The sequence below is a fragment of the Anolis sagrei genome, chromosome 6 (genome assembly GCF_037176765.1).
Source record: "Anolis sagrei isolate rAnoSag1 chromosome 6, rAnoSag1.mat, whole genome shotgun sequence".
Classification (NCBI taxonomy): Eukaryota; Metazoa; Chordata; class Lepidosauria; order Squamata; family Dactyloidae; genus Anolis; species Anolis sagrei.
This window is the reverse complement of record NC_090026.1, coordinates 1712718-1730050: the sequence shown is the minus strand read 5'-3', so window position 1 is coordinate 1730050 and position 17333 is coordinate 1712718. Positions and strand designations below refer to the sequence as shown.

The following is a 17333-nucleotide window of genomic DNA, read 5'->3' as shown; positions in this document are numbered from 1 at the left end:
ATGTGTAGCTCGGCCATGGAAACATAGTCAAAGTTATTGAAATGCTCTTAATGGAAGCCACCTTGAGTCTCCTGGTGGAGACAAAATTGGGGTAGAAATCAACACAATAATAATAATAATGACACAATATAAGATTAAATAAATAGAATAAAAAAGCTGACACAATATGAGGATTTAAAGCTCAAACTGCAAAGACTCTGACTCAAGCCAGTCAAGGCGGTCCCAGTGGTGATCGGCACACTGGGTGCAGCACCTAAAGACCTTGGCCTGCACTTAAGCACAATTGGCGCTAACAAATTACCATCTGCCAGCTGTAAAATATATCACATTTGTGTGTGTGTCAGAAGTGACTTGAGAAACTGCAAGTTGTTTCTGGTAGGAGCGGGGTGAGCTCCCTTCTGTCAGCACCAGCTTCCCATACGGGGATATGGCAGAAGCATCCTATAGAATGGTAAAACATCCGGGCATCCCTTTGGGCAACGTCCTCGCAGATGGCCAATTCTCTCACACCAGAGGCATTCCATTGATATAGACATATATATCAGTGTCCGACGTGTGATCCAATATAAACAGCCAGAAGTGAGCTTGTCTGCTATGGACTCATCTTGTTGTGTTTCAAATAATAATAGTAATAATAATAATGACACAATATAAAAATAAGAATAAACAATAAAATAAAATAAAAATAAAAAAGCGGACACAATATGAGGATTTAAAGATCAAACTGCAAAGACTCTGGCACAAGCCAGTCAAGCGGGTCCCAGTGGTGATCAGCACACTGGGTGCAGTACCTAAAGACCTTGGCCTGCACTTAAAAGCAATTGGCACTGAATCTGCCAGCTGCAAAATACATCACAGAACCCTAGACACTTGGGAAGTGTCTGACGTATGATCCAATACAACAGCCAGAAGTGATCTTATCTGCTATGGACTCCTCTTGTTGTGTTTCAAATAATAATAATAATAATAATAATAATAATGACACAATATAATAAATAAATAAATAAATAAATGTATTATTATTATTATTAAACTTTATTTGTACCCCACTAGCATCTCCCAAGGGATTCGATGCGGCTTACGAAGGCCAAGGCCTCAACACAACAACAACAAAACAATAACAATACAATTTGAAGCAAATTAAAACATAAGCAATAACAAAACAATACATCATTACGCAATAAAAACCAGGGCCGGGCCAATGATGGGTACAGGTTAAAAAGTGCTGGGTACGGCTGGTGGTATTTTGGATTTCCAGGCAAGTGCAATGTGCAGAGAGTCTTAAACTCTAATAAAGTGCTTCTGAGACATGGTGCTTGGGGGGTTATCCTACTTTGGAAAGGCACGTCGGAATAGCCAGGTCTCCAAGTTCTTCCTGAAGACTGCCAACGTGGGTGCTAGTCTAATGTCTTTGGGGAGGATGTTCCAGAGTCGGGGGCAACCACAGAGAAGGCCCTGTCCCTCGTCTCCACCAAACGCGCTTGCGACGCAGGTGGGATCGCGAGCAGGGCCTCTCTGGATGAACAAAGAGAACGTGTGGGTTCATAAACGGAGATGTGGTCACGCAGGTAGGGTGGTCCCAAACCGTTTAGGGCTTTGTAGGTAAGCACCTGCACCTTGAATTGGGCTCGGTAGGTAAACAACAGCCAATGGAGCTCCTTAAACAGGAGGGTTGGCCTCTCTCTGTAAGGAGCGCCAGTTAACATCCTGGCCGCTGCTCGTTGGACCAGTTGGAATTTCCGAGCCGTTTTCAAGGGCAGCCCCACGCAGAGCACATTACAGTAATCCAATCTAGAGGTGACCAAGGCATGGACCACCCCGGCCAGATCAGCCTTTGCGAGGTACGGTCGCAGCTGGCACACAAGTCTTAGTTGTGCAAAAGCCCTCCCGGACACTGCCGAAGCCTGAGCCTCAAGCGTCAGTGATGAATCCAAGAGGACTCCCAGACTGCGAACCTGTGACTGTATTCAAAGTTATTGAAATGCTCTTAATGGAAGCCGCCTTGAGTCTCCTAGTGGAGACAAAATTTGGGTAGAAATAAACACAATAATAATAATAATAAACAGTTCCGGCCCAAGCTACCTATCTGACCGCATCTCTGCCTATGAACCCACCAGGAGTTTGAGATCTTCCGGGGAGACCCTGCTCTCGATCCCGCCTGCTTCTCAAGCTCGGCTGGCGGGGACGAGAGATAGGGCCTTCTCGGTGGTGGCTCCTCGGCTGTGGAACGCCCTTCCTACGGACATTAGACTAGCACCATCTCTAATGGTATTCCGCAAAAAGGTGAAGACCTGGATGTTTGTGCAGGCGTTTGAGTAATTTAGTGCAATCTGGTAATGGAACATAGGAATGGAACAATGGACGACGAACCTGGACTACGCTTGGATGATGAGAAGATGGGGTACGGTTGTGTTTTGTAATAATTGTGCATTGTAATTGCTTATTGGTAATTTATGGATAATGTGTTAAGTCAATTGTTCTATGTTGTATGGAACCACTGCTGTTTCTACTGTTTTTACTGTTTGTGAACGGCCGTGAGTCGCCTTCGGGCTTGAGATACAGCCGTATAGAAGCAAAGTCAATACATAAATAAATAAATAAAAATAATAATAATGAGACAATATAAAAATAAAAAATTAAATTTAAAAAAGCTGACACGATATGAGGATTTAAAGATTGAACTGCAAAGACTCTGACTCAAGCCAATCAAGGGGGTCCCAGTGGTGATGGGCACACTGGGTGCAGCACCTTAAGACCTTGGCCTGTACTTAAACACAATACTTGCTGACAAAATCACCACATGTCAGCTGCAGAAGGCCAGCTTACTGGGATCTGCATGCATTATTCGCTGATACATCACACAGTCCTAGACACTTGGGAAGTGTCTGACGTGTGATCCAATTCAACAACCAGCAGAGTGATCTTGTTTGTTGTGGACTCATCCTGTTGTGTTTCAAATAATAATATGCTTTTTAAAAAGAACTAGCTGTGCCCTGCCACGCGTTGCTGTGGCCCTTAGTAAGAGTTTTGAAGTCTTTGCCTGGCCTCTCTTCCTTCCTTCCCTCGCTCTCTTTCCCTCTTTCTCTCTCTCACACTCCTTCCTTTCCCCTCTTTCTCTCTCTCACACTCCTTCCTTTCCCCTCTTTCTCTCTCACACACTCCTTCCTTTCCCCTCTTTCTCTCTCTCTCTCTCTCTCTCTCTCTGGCATCCCTCCTTCCTCCCCCTTCTTTATGCTTGTGTGTAAACTTGAGTGTTTTCTGTTGGTCATGGGGGTTCAGTGTAGCATGTTTGCCCCAATTCTGTCGTTGGTGGGGTTCAGGATGCTCTTTGAGTGTTGGTGAACTCTGAATCCCAGTGACTACAACTCCCAAATGTCAAGGTCTATTTCCCTCAAACTCCATCTGTGTTCATATTTGGGCGTATTGAATGCTTATGCCAAGTTTGGTCCAGATCCATCATTGTTTGAGTCCACAGTGCTGTCTGGATGTCGGTGAACTACAACTCCCATACTCAAGGTCAATGCCCTCCAAACCTTTCAAGTATTTTCTGTTGGTCGTGGAAGTTCTGTGTGCCAAGTTTGGTTTGATTCCATCGTTGGTGGAGTCCAGAATGCTCTTTGATTGTAGGTGAACTATAAATCCCAGGAAGGGAGGGGGCGTGTCTTTCCGGAGGGGGAGGGAGGAGGGAAGGAGTGAGTCAGGGAGGGAAGGGGTGGGGCAAAGGGAGGGGGCGTGTCTTTCCGGTGGGGATGCGGCGAGGCTTGGAGTGTCCCTTTCAACTCTATTCTATGGATGTAATGCCGCGCGGGGGGTGTGAAGGGGTGCACGCACGCGCGTGTGTGTGCCGCGCGGGAGGGGCGGTGAGGGGCCATGCGTGCGCGCGCACCGGGGAGTTTGCGCCAGTGCGCATGCTCAGTTGTTTTGCCGTATTTTTGTGGCTGTTGTTGTGTGGTTTTGATTTCTGAGTGGATTAGTTTGTACCTAGTGGGTTGTCCTTGGGGCATGGCAATTTTGGTAGAGTTTTGTGGAGGGGTTTTAGAGTTTTGCTTCCCCGTTGGACGCCAGTAGGAAATTTATAGATATAGATGGGAATCACTTGTTTCATTTATTAAAAAAAACACAGAAACCGTTTGTGGGTTTTAAAGATTAAGTAAAAAGTTGAGATAGCAAAGCAGAAAAAAAGATAAGGAATTAGCGAAATGGCAGGAGAAGAAGTGACCAGAAGACTTCATGGTTTGCCTCTGAGGTGGGAAGTCCATTCTGACTTTTGACATTTTTGTGATTACACTCCCCTAGGACGCGCTTTTTGGTTCCTGGGTGATCAATGTCATTGGCTAATTGGTTCTATCATACAAACGTGGGGAAAGTTTACTAAACTGTGCTAACTTTGTCTTTGCAGGAGGGAGGGAGATCAGCAGCACATTTTGCTCTCGTTTTGCAATGAATACCCGATAAGAGTCTCAAGCCATTCCACATAGGAAGTGCCAGAAAAAGGAAGGTTCTGGAGCAGAACAACTCCTTTCCAATTAAGGACTGCACAATTGAACAGGAAATAACACTTTCATACCAGGAAAAGGAAAATTTTTCAAATGTTGTAACATAATGTTATTGTTTTTAGGTGGAGGACAGAGGAGGAAAGCAGCTTTAACAGAGGCTGGAATGCCATCTGCCTGGAGGGCTTTGACTGTGCTTTTTCTGCACAGCCAAAGCGGGTTGGACTGGCTGGCTTTCTTTGGGGTTGTCTTTCAACTCTAGGATTCTATAATAGAGGTGACATATTATTATATAATTATTATATATAGGTCATAATATATGGCATATATTATGAGTAATTTTATACATTATATATATAATATTATATATGTGTGTGTGTGTATATATATATAATATTATATATATATATACACACAGACACACATACATATACTAGTCGTCCCCTGCCACGTGTTACTGTGGTCCTGTCTGTGTTTTGCGTGTGTGTGTGTGTGTATATATATATGTGTGTGTGTGTGTATATGTGTGTATATATGTGTATTTGTGTATACATGTGGTTTTGTGCATGCGTTGTAATGTATTTTTTGTTTTTGGCTTTTTAAGTCTCTTTTGTTGTGTTTTTCAATGTTTTTATGAGTGACGGTCACTCGTTGGTCTGATTGATGTATCGTGTCCAAATTTGGTGCCAATTCGTCCAGTGGGTTTTGAGTTATGCTCATCCCACAAATGAACATTATATTTTATTTATATAGCTTAAATATATTTCATATATATATATATATGGGTGATAACAATATATATAATATATATAAATGACATGTTGGAAAACAATTGCCTTTACAAATTGTATAATGACAATATTATATATATATGGGTGATAATAATATATATAATATATGTAATATATATAAATGACATATTGGAAAACTGCCTTTACAAATTGTATAATGACAATATTATATATATATATATATATACACACACACACACACACACACACATACACACATATACATACACACACATATATGGGTGATAATAATATTTTTGTATATATAATATATATAAATGACATGTTGGAAAACAACTACCTTTAAAAATTGTATGACAATATTATATATATATACACACACACACACACACATATATATGGGTGATAATAATATTTTTAAATATATAATATATATAAATGACATGTTGGAAAACAACTGCCTTTACAAACTGTATAATGACAATAATATATATATACACATATAGATGTGTGATAATAATATTTATATATATATATATATATACACACACACACACACATATATATATGGGTGATAATAATATTTTTATATATATAATATATATATAAATGACATGTTGGAAAACAACTGCCTTTACAAATTGTATAATGACAATAATATATATATATACACATATATATGTGTGATAATAATATTTATATATATATATATATATATATACATATATATATATATACACACACACACACACACACACATATATATATGGGTGATAATAATATTTTTATATATATAATATATATATAAATGACATGTTGGAAAACAACTGCCTTTACAAATTGTATAATGACAATATTATATATATATATATATGGGTGATAATAATATATTTAATACATGTAATATATATAAATGACATATTGGAAAACTGCCTTTACAAATTGTATAATGATGATATTATATATATACATACATATATAAATATAGGTGATAATAAAATATTTAATATATATAATATATATAATATATATAAATAACATATTGGAAAACAACTGCCTTTACAAACTGTATAATGATGATTTCTAGGGGAAAATATATAAAAAAATATACAAGTTAATAAATAAAAAAATATTGTATGTACTTGAATCTAACGCTCACTTTTTGTTTCTTGGCCAAATTGCAAAGAGCACACCTTTTTTTGCCTCTTTCTGCACATTACATTCAGCAGCAAATGCTTCTTTTGGTTTCAGGGTTTTGAAAAGGGAGGTGCGCGTTCGATTCAATGGTGCGCGAGACTCGAGGAAATACGGGTGATACTTTGGGTCACAAAAAAGGCCGTGAGCATAAAGCCATTGGGGGCCACGGATCCCAGACACGCAATCCTACCTGCAGGAGCCAATAGCAGCGCCGGTGGAATGTGGGGACGATGGACGAATGGACGTAGCAGCCATAGAGACACTGCGGAGGAAAGGGAGAGGCACTAGTGACCAGGTTTAGCATAGGTACGACCATCATTTAGGATGGAGGAGACGACCGTTTAACACAGGCATGGGCCAACTTGGGCCCTCCCTCCAGGTGTTTTGGACTACAACTCCCACAATTCCTAACAGCCGGTAGGCTGTTAGGAATTGTGGGAGTTGTAGTCCAAAACACCTGGAGGGAGGGCCCAAGTTGGCCCATGCTGGTCTTAAACAAGCCTTAGAAGTCTCAACGGTGCATCTTTTGGATTTGGGATCACAACTCCCATCATTCCCTTCCATCCACAGCTCCTCTAATCCCCAGCACAGAGTCCCAAAGGGAGCTTGAGTCTGAGCTGCGTCCTGTACCTCGAGGCCCTTGACTTTGAGCTTCATGTGGTCCTCGCGCGTGGTCTTCCCGTCCTTCCGCTTCTTCCAGCAATAGCCGTCCTTCCGGTACTTCACCTTCTTGCGGTTGTACAGGATCATGGAGCCGTTCTGGGGCCTGGCGGGAAGGGAGGAAGACGAGAGGAAGGAGAAGGTCAAGGGAGGAAGAAGAAGAGCAGGAAAGAGGACAAAAGGAGACGAAAGGAAACGGAGGAAGAAGGGGGAGAGGAAGGACGAAAGAAGAGGATGATGAAACAGAGGGAGAATGAGAAGGAAGGAGGAGATCAAGGGAAAAGAAAGGGAGGAAGAAGGAAAGAAAGAAGGGGGAGAAATGGAGAAAAAAGGGAAACAGAGGAAGGAGTAGAGGAAGGACAAAAGAAGATGAAATAGAGGGAGAATGAGGTTAAGGGAAGAAGAAGGAAAAGGAAGGAGGGCAGAAGAAAGAGAAGAGGAAGGAAGGAAAAAAGAAAAAGATGAAATGGAAGAAGGACAAAAGAAGATGATGATGAAATGGAAGGAGAAGGTGAAAAGGAGAAGGAAAGAGGAGGTCAAGGGGAGAAAAAAGGGAGGAAGAAGGAGAAAAGGAGAGAAGGAAGGAGCAAAAAGAAGAAAAGAGCAAAATGGAGGAAGAAGGGGAAGAAGGACAAAAGAAGGTGATGAAACAGAGGGAGAATGAGGAGGAAGAAGGGGGTCAAGACAAGAAGAAAGGGAGGAAGAAGGGAAAAAGGAAGGAGGACAGAAGAAGAAGAGGAAGGAAGGAGAAAGGAAAGACAAACGATGATGATGAAATGGAGGGAGAAGAAGAGAAGGAAGGAGGGGGACAAAAGGAGGAGAAATTGAGGAAGAGGAAGAAGAGAAGGAAGGAAAAGAGGAATAAGGAGAAGAGGAAGGAAAGAGAAAAGAGAAGGAAAAAGAAGATGATGATGAAATGAAGGAATGAGAAATGATGAGGATTGCAGGGGGAGAAGAAATGGAAGAGGAAGGAGAGAAGGAAGGGTGGAAAGAGTAAAGGTTGAAATGAAGGAAGAGGAAGACGGACAAAAGCAAAAGATGATGAAATGCAGGGAGAAGGAGGAGGAGAAGAGAAGGAAGGAGGGTAACAAGAGAAGGAGGAGAAATGGAGGAAAAAGAGAAGGAAGAAGGATGACAAAAGGAGGAGAAATGGAGGAAGAAGGAGAAAAGGAAGGAGAAAAGGAAGGAAGAGGTCAAGGGGAAAAGAAATGGTAGGCAAAGAAGAGGAAGGAGAGAAGGAAAGAGGATAGAAGAAGGCGAAATGGAGGAAGAAGGGGAAGAGGAAGGACAAAAGAAGAAGAAGATGATGAAATGGAGGAAGAAGGAGAAGAGAAGGAATGAGAGGGACAAGAGGAGGAGAAATGGAGGAAGAAGGAGAAGAGGAAGGAGAGAAGGAAGGACGAGGTCAAGGGGAAAATAAATGGAGCAGAAGAAGAAAAGGAAGGAGAGGAAGAAGAGAAGAAATGCAGGAAGTAAAAGAGAAAGGAGAGAAGGAAGGAAGAAGTCAAGGGGAAAATAAACAGAGCAGAAGAAGAGAAGGAAGAAGGGGACGAAATGGAGGAAGAAAAGAAGGAAGGAGGATGATAACAGGAGGAGAAACGGAGGAAGAAGAGAAAGGAGGGAAGAAAGAGGTCAAGGGGAGATGGAGGGAGAAGGAGGAGAGGAAGGAGAGAAGGAAGGAGGACAAAAGAAGAGAAGAAAAGGAAGAAGGTGGAGAAGAGGAGAAGAAATGGAGGAAGAAGAGAGGGAGGGAAGAGAGGTCAAGGGGAAAAGCAATGGAGGAGGAAGGAGAAGAGGAAGGAGAGAAGGAAGGAGGGTAAAAGAAGGAGAAGGATAAATGGAGGAAGAAGAGGAAAAGGAAGGAGAGGGAAGGAGGATGAAAGAAGAAGAGGATGAAATGGAGGAGGAAGGAGGAGAAGAAGAGGGAGAAGCAGGCATAACCTCCAAAGCACCTGGAGGGAGGGACCAAGCTGGCGCATGGGATGCCCCCTTCCCTTTTGAGAGGCGGGGTCCTTGGGGAGCGTGGGGGCCCTTACCTGGTTTTGGGGGAGCAGGAGAGCCACTCCTCATGTTTCTCAAAGGTGATCAAATAGGACGCAATCTCCTGGGGGGGCGGAGAGAAGAGACACAACGCAGTGAGACAGAGGCACATCCCTCCCAAAACAAAACAACTTAGAGATATACAACCTGGCTGTGGTGAAGCCAGTTAGTAGTCAGCTGCATTACATCACTACAGCCCGGGTTTGAGTGAGCTCCCAACCATTAATAGTCTAGCTTGCTGTTGACCTATGCAGTCTGAAAGACACCTGCATCTGTGAAGTAGGAATTTAGGAATCTGTGAATTTAGGTTCCGCTTTATGAAGGGAGGCTAATTTAAGTAATTTATAATGCCATAAAACCTTCCAGCAGCCTGCATACGAATTAGGAAGTACTCCATCCAAGGTGTCACAAGTGGGTGAGATAAATGAATGGGGAGATGGCACAAAGATGGCTGCAGAGCATGAACCAACTTGGGAGCAAGAAGCCTGCTTTTCCCAGGCGTCCTTCCTTCCTTCCTGCCTGCCTTCCTAAGCGCATAGGCGCATAAATAATGTGCTGTCAGACGCAGACCTTGCAACGCTGGCTGGCTATCCGGTGTCTTCCCGGGCCCCTCTCGGTATTTATAGCAGGGCGCTTTGGCGGACCACCTTCACTCCCGTCCCCCACCGATTTCCCATTCAATAGTGCAGGCCATCCCCGAGTTGCAAACAACTTCTACTTAAGAACGGAGCTAAGAGATGACAGGAAGTGAGAGGGAGGGCCCAAGTTGGCCCATGCATGGTCGACGCAGTGATTGTTGTAGTTGCTGACGTATCTTCAAGCCGTTTCCAACTTAACAGCAACTTGAAAGCAAACCTATTGCTGTTTCCTTTCTTGCAGGGTGCATCTACACCAGGCCTCCATCCAAGTGTTCTGGACTCCAACTCCCACAATTCCTAAGAGCCTACCCCTCCCCAAACCACAAATTGGGTTTTGAGACATGCACCCACCTCGTTGGTGTTCCACCGGAGGCGCTCCTTGGGCAAAGCGGGGCACTTGGGGACGCAATCCACCAGCTTCTTGGGCAGGAAGACCTTCAGGTGGTGGTTGTTCTCTGGAAGGAGAAAGAGCAGAGTGAGGGGGAAGCACCAAGAAGGCCCTGCCTTTGCAAAATCACCAACCGAGCCCTCCCAACAGATGGCCATTCTGCCTCTCTTCGAAAAGCTTGGCAGAAGAAGACTGCCCGGGACTCCCCTGTCGATGATCTCTTCCCCTCTGGAAGTTCTGCCTCATCTTTTCCTGCAATTTGAATCCTCTGATTTCAGCCTTTGGCTTCTGCTGATATTATTATTATTATTATTATTATTATTATTATTATTATTATTATTATTTTACTGACACAAAAGCACAGTATGTCACAGCAAATGAGAGATATATATATATGCTGGATTTTGTATCACAGAATTACAAGTCAAACATTTCCCAAGCATCTAGGACTGTGTGATGTGTTGTTGTTGTTGTTATTTATTTTTGAAGAAGAAATCAACCCAATCCCTGGAAAATATATTATGATTAGTATTGATGATGATTATGAGAAATCAATGCTATCTGTAGAAAACTGTATTTATATTATTATTATTGTTATTGATGATTATTATTATTATTATGAACTCATGATAGTTTGACCTGAAGAAAGCAATGCAATCCCTACGAAACATTATTATTATTGTTGTTGTTATTTAATTATTGATCAAGAAATCCAATCCTTATTATTATTATTATTATTATTATTATTATTATTATTATTTAAGTATTGATATTTTTAGATCAAAGAATCACTCCAATCCTCCTCCTCCTCCTCCTCCTCCTTATTATTATTATATTGATATTGTAGATCAAGAAATCAACCCAATCCTTATTATTATTATTATTATTATTATTCTGACACAAAAGCGCTGTATGTCACAGCAAAGGAGATCTCTTTGCTGGATTCCGTATCACGACATCACAAGTCGAATCCTTCCCAAGCATCCAGGACTGTGTGATGTATTTCCGAATGATGCACGCAGATCCAAGTCAGGTGGCCTTTTGCAGTTGACAGATCGTGATTTTGTCCATGTTTATTGTTTCTAAATGCCAGCTGAGATCTTTTGGCACGGCGCCCAGTGTACCCATCACCACTGGGACCACCTGGACTGGTTGATGCCTTTGGAGTTTGATTTTGAGGTCTTGATAGCGGCTGAGTTTTTCCTGTTGTTTTTCCTCAATGCGACTCTCACCTGGAATGGCGACTTCCATAATCCAGACTTTTTTCTTTTCCACAATCGTGATGTCTGGTGTATTCCAAAACTTTGTCAGTCTGGATCCAAAAGTCCCACAGTATTTTTGCATGTTCATTTTCCACAACCTATGCAGGTTCATGATCCCACCCATTTTTGCTGCTGGCAGGTGGTACTTGTGGCATAAGTTCCTCCATTGAGCTTGCTTTTGAGAATTTTTCTGACCCTTTGAAATTATTATTATTATTATTATTATTATTATTATTATTATTATTATTATTATTATTCAAGGCAAGTTACAGTTAGAGATGGGAAGGACTCAGGAAATAAACCTGGAAAAACTGGTGGGGAAAGAAGTGTGTAGAAACAAAAGTCACAGAAATCTTTCCTTAAGGTCTTCATATTATATAGTTTTTCCCCCATTTTTTCCCATATTTTCCCCCAGGCCTTCCCATCTCTAGTTACAACATAGCTATTCCACTCATTTTTGCCTGGAAATTCTTATGCTATACTGGAAGGGGAGGATCAAATTCTGTGTATTTTAATATGTGTTTTATAGAAATACATTTTAATATTTGCATTTTATAGAATTTTTACAATGTTTTAATTATGCTGTAGCCTACCTTGAGCCACAAGGAGAGGCAGGTAAGAAATAAAATTATCGTCATCATCATCATCATCATCATCAAATGGGGCCCACCCTCCAATGCAGGCAAGTGTGTTGCTTTATTTTATTTATTGTGTCAGAAGCAAATTAAAAACACAGTTATAATGCATACAAAAACTACAAAATTAAAAGCTTAGCATTATTCTAAATGTCCTTGTGCTTGTTCCATCCATGTTGAACATTTACACAAATGACCAGCCACTGTGAGAAGGGACAGAGAGTTTAATCTATGCTGACGATCGTGCCACCACTGCCCAAGCAGGAAGATTTGAAATGGTTGAACAGAAGCTCTCCAAAGTTTCACTTGATGGCTGACAACGTTAAATAAATAAACAAGTAACCTACACACAATGTAAATAAACAGAACTGCCTACTACAAGGGAAAATGTTGGGTGTCCACTAAAGTTGGGACACCCAAAGGCAATCTAGTCTGACCTTATTCTGCCATGCTGGAAAACTCAATCAAAACCCTCATACAGCCTCTGCTTAAAGGGCTCAAGGCAAGAAGATTCCAAAGGACTCTACAGTAGTCTATATTCCACTAAAGGTGGGAGGGGCATCCAAAGGCCATCTAGACCGACCTTATTCTGTTATGAAGGAGTACCTAATCAAAGCCTGATCTTATTCTACTATGCAGAGAAACACAATCAAAACCCTCCCGACAGATGCCCATCCAGGCTCTGCTTAAAGGGCTCCAGGAAAAGAGACTCCAAAAGACTCCACAGGAGTCTATATTCATCTGAAGTTGGAAGGGGCACCCAAAAACCATCTAGTCTGACCTTATTCTGCCATGAAGGAATTCCTAATCCAAACCTTCGCGACAGATGACCGTGCAAGACTCCTAGGCAGTTCATATTCCACTAAAGTTGGAAGGGACACACAAAGATCATCTAGCTCGACCTTATATTACCATGTAGGGAAACACAAGCAAAACCCTCCTGACAGATGCCCATCTGGCCTCTTCTGAAAGGGTTCCATGCAAGAAGATCCCAAGGGATTCCACAGTAGTCTAAAGGTAGAAGGAGCACCCAAAGGCCATCTAGCCTGACCTTATTCTGCCACGAAGGATATCCAAACCTTCCTGATAGATGGCCATGCAGCCTCTGCTTAAAGTCCTCCAGAGAAGGAGACTCCACTAGAATCCCAGGCAGTCTATATTCCACTAAAGTTGGAAGGGGCACCCAAAGGCCATCTACTCTGACTTTATTCTGCCCTAGAAAAAAATCCAATTCAAGCCCTCCCCACAGATGGCCATTCAGCCTCTGCTTTAAAACCTCCAGAGAAAGACAGAGACTCCAAAACAACAACTTTTTGGATTGCATCCACCTGTGGCCCTCCAGCGTTTGGACTTCCGACTCCCAGAAGTCAGCATTGCAAGCTGGTTCAATGGTCACGAATTCTGCGAGTTGGAGGATAGAATCCTAGAACCATAGAGTTGGAAGAGACCTACTGGGCCATCATCCAGTCCAACCCCATTCTGCCAAGAAGCAGGAATATTGCATTCAAATCACCCCCGACAGATGGCCATCCAGCCCGTTTAAAAGCCTCCAAAGAAGGAGCCTCCACCACACTCCGGGGCAGAGAGTTCCACTGCTGAACGGCTCTCACAGTCAGGAAGTTCTTCCTCATGTTCAGGTGGAATCTCCTCTCTTGTAGTTTGAAGCCATTGCTCCATTGCGTCCTAGTCTCCAGGGAAGCAGAAAGGAAGCTTGCTCCCTGCAGTTTGAGGTGGCCAGATAAACCACCATGGCAGTTGACGTGATGGTCCATCAACTCCACTGGACTGGCCACATTGTCCGGATGCCTGACCACCGTCTCCCAAAGCAGTTGCTCTACTCTGAACCCAAGAACGGAAAATAGAATGTTGGTGGGCAGGAAAAGAGATTGAAAGATGGGCTGAAAGCCAACCTTAAAAACTCTGGCACAGACACTGAGCGCCCTTGAGCGCTCCAGCTGGAGGTCAGCTGTGACCAGCAGTGCTGCAGAAATAGAAGAATGGAGGGCGAAAGAGAGAAACGTGCCAAGAGGAAGGCGCGTCAAGCCAAACCCAACTGGGACCGCCTTCCACCTGGATGCCCTCACTGTGGGAGAAGATGTAGATCAAGAAGAGGGCTCCACAGCCACCTACGGACCCTACTCGGCCAACGAGGGATCACCTAAGTAAGTAAATGTAAAGCAGGGTCAAACTGCACCTGTTATACAGTGCAGACACCACGCTGAAGGTGGGGAATGGACTCACCGGATACTTCAGTGGCTTCCTTGTTCATCTTTAGGGCTGGGGGGGCCACAGTTAGAGTCCTCGGCCGGAAGAGCAGAGAAGAGCAGGACGCCGGAGGAGGAGGAGGAGGAGGAGGAGGAGGAAGAGGGGGGCTGGACCTGCAGAAAAGGGAGGAAACAAGTCAGGTTGTTATCAAAAATAGTTCATTCTACTTCCTAAAAAATTACTATTGCATTTCTTCTTGGTGGAGAGAAAAAGCAGGGTATCAAGTAGGCATGGGTCAGCTTTGGCCCTCCAGGTGTTTTGGACTTCAACTCCCACAATTCCTAACAGCCGGTAGGCTGTTAGGAATTGTGGGAGTTGAAGTCCAAAACACCTGGAGGGCCCAATGGGCTGAGAAAACAGGAAGTGAAATACATTTTAACTGTGAATATTTTGGTGCCTTTTTGTGTTTACTCCAATTTTAATGTTTGCATATTTTAAATTGTATATGGTGAGCTGCTGAACTTGTTGATCGACAAGTCGCAGGTTCGCATCTGGGGAGCAGCGTGAGCTCCCGCTGTCAGCACCAGCTTCTGCCAATCTAGCAGTTTGAAAACATACAAATGTGAGTAGATCAATAGGTACTGCTCCATTGGGTAGGTAACGGCGCTGCATTCAGTCATGCCAGCCACATGACCTTGGAGGTGTCTATGGACAACGCCGGCTCTTCGGCTTAGAAATGGAGATGAGCACCAGAGTCCCAGAGTTGGACACGACTGGAGTTAATGTCAGAGGAAAACCTTTACCTTTACTAGATGCTTAGAGTCCCCTTTGGGAAGATAAAGCAGAGTAATAATAATAATAATAATAATAATAATAATAATAATAAATCCAAATTCAGACAGACAAGAGTTTTGGAGTACAAGACTCCTGACCTCACGATCATGGGAAAAAAGCAAGCATGGATTGTCGATGTTGCAATCCCACGTGACAGAATTGATTAGAAGCAACTAGAAAAGCAAAGACTCTGGCACAAGCCAGTCAAGTGGGTCCCAGTGGGGATTGGCACACTAGGTGCAGTGCCTCAAGACCTTGGCCTGCACTTAAAAACAATCGGCACTGACCAAATCACCACCTGTCAGCTGTAAAAGGCCACCCTACTCGGATGTGTATGCATTATTCACGAATACATCACACAGTGCTAGACACGGGAAGTGTCCAACATGTGATTGAATACAAAAGTCAGTATAATGATCTTGTTTGCTCTGTACTAATCTTGTTGTGTATCAAATAATAATAATAATCTACATCCAGGAAGGCAAACCCACTTCTTGGGTGTAGTTGATCTGGCCCTGGGAACTTGAACTCATTTAGTGCAGCCAGGTATTCCTGGACGACTTGTTTCCCAATTTGGGGTTGGATGTCCTCTAATCCCTCATCCACTCCATCTTGCTGAGGTTCAAGATGACTTTCTTTTTGTGAGAAGATTGAGGCAAAGAAGGCATTAAATAGTTCTGCATTTTCCCTATCCCCTGTCAGCATTGCCCCATCTTCTCCTCGAAGAGGCTCTATTGCCTCCTTGTTCTTCCTTTTTCTACTGACATAGGAAAAGAAGCCCTTTTTATTGCGTTTAATGTCCCTGGCAAGCCTGAGCTCATTTTTGTGCTTTAGCCTTGCGGACCTTTTCCCTACAGGTGTTGGCTATTTGTTTGAATTCTTCTTTGGTGATTTCTCCCTTTTCCCACTTCTTGTGCATGTCTCTTTCGAGTCGTAGCACAGTTAGAAGTTCTTTGGACATCCATTCTGGCTTCTCTGCACTTGTTCTATTTTTTCTCTTTGTTGGCATGGTTTGCAATTGCGCCTTGAGTATTTCACTCTTGAAAAACTCCCATCCATTCGTAACTCCCTTGTCTTTTAGGATCTGTGTCCACAGAAAGCTGCTCAATGTTTCCTTCATTTTTCAGAAATCATCTCTCCTAAAGTCCAAAATGCGGGTTTGACTCGTCTTAGTTTCGGCCTTCTTTTGTACCTAAAACTGCAGGAGCACATGGTCACTTGTCCCTAAGGGCAAGGTGCCTGGAGTTGCACTTAAAAATGTCTCTGTTCTAACTTACATACAAATTCATCTTAAGAAAAACCCTACAGAACCAATTTGATCATAACTTGGGGCCTGCCTGTACAGGTAAAAAAATTCCCCTTGACATTAAGTCCAGTCATGTCCAACTCTGGGACTTTGGTGGTCATTGCCATTTCTAAGCCAAAGAGCTGGTGTTGTCCATAGATGCCTCCAAGGTCATGTGGCTATGGGCATGACTGCATGGAATGCCCTAATCTTCCTGCAGAAGCAGTACCTATTGATCTACTCACACTTGCATGTTTTCAAACTGCTAGGTTGGCAGAAGCTGGGCCTAACAGCGGGAGCTCACCCCACTCCTTGGATTTGAACCTGCGACTTTTCAGTCAGCAAGTTCAGCAGCTCAGCAGTTTAACCCACTGCGCACTGGGAGCTCCTGCCTGTGTACAGAAGAACAAATACATTTCAGAAGGGAAGAAATACAGCATGATAATTTTTACTTTTTTAGGAGTTCCGTAGAGTTGTACTTAGAGATCGCTATTTTTAATCAAATCTGTGAATAACACTCTGTAACTCTGTGATTTCTGTTCCTAGGTTATGCACAAGCCTTGGATCTAAATCAGGCATGGGCCAACTTGGGCCCTCCAGATGTTTTGGACTCCAACTCCCACAATTCCTAACAACCTACCTTTCCATCTCTCCCTACGGAGACTCAAAGCAGCTCACAATCAAAAGCATTACAAATAATAATGAAACAGTATAACATTATCTATACAAATAAAAATATAATGTTCGTTTGTGGGATTAACATAACTCAAAAACCATTGGACATGAAATTTGGGAACAATACACCTCTCAGGCCAACGAGTGACCATCACTCATAAAACACTGAAAAACACAGAAGAAGAGACTTAAAAAGCCAAAATAAAAATAAAAATACATTACAACACATGTGCAAAACCACATATATGCACATATACACACAGATATAC

At 42.8% G+C, this 17333-nt stretch overlaps 1 protein-coding gene across 1 annotated transcript in view; it reads right to left on the bottom strand.

Moving 5' to 3' along the window:
* The window catches only part of CAMTA2 (calmodulin binding transcription activator 2), an 89514-nt gene extending 75073 nt beyond the window's left edge, over positions 1–14441 (bottom strand). Inside the window, exons 1-5 of the mRNA XM_067469650.1 lie at positions 14307–14441; positions 10132–10235; positions 9139–9206; positions 7073–7208; positions 6633–6704 (exon numbers count right to left, since the gene is read on the bottom strand). Coding sequence (XP_067325751.1) covers positions 6633–6704; positions 7073–7208; positions 9139–9206; positions 10132–10235; positions 14307–14334 — 408 coding nt within the window. The 5' untranslated portion in view covers positions 14335–14441. The remainder of the gene's footprint in view (positions 1–6632; positions 6705–7072; positions 7209–9138; positions 9207–10131; positions 10236–14306) is intronic.
* Between the last annotated feature and the right edge of the window lie 2892 nt (positions 14442–17333).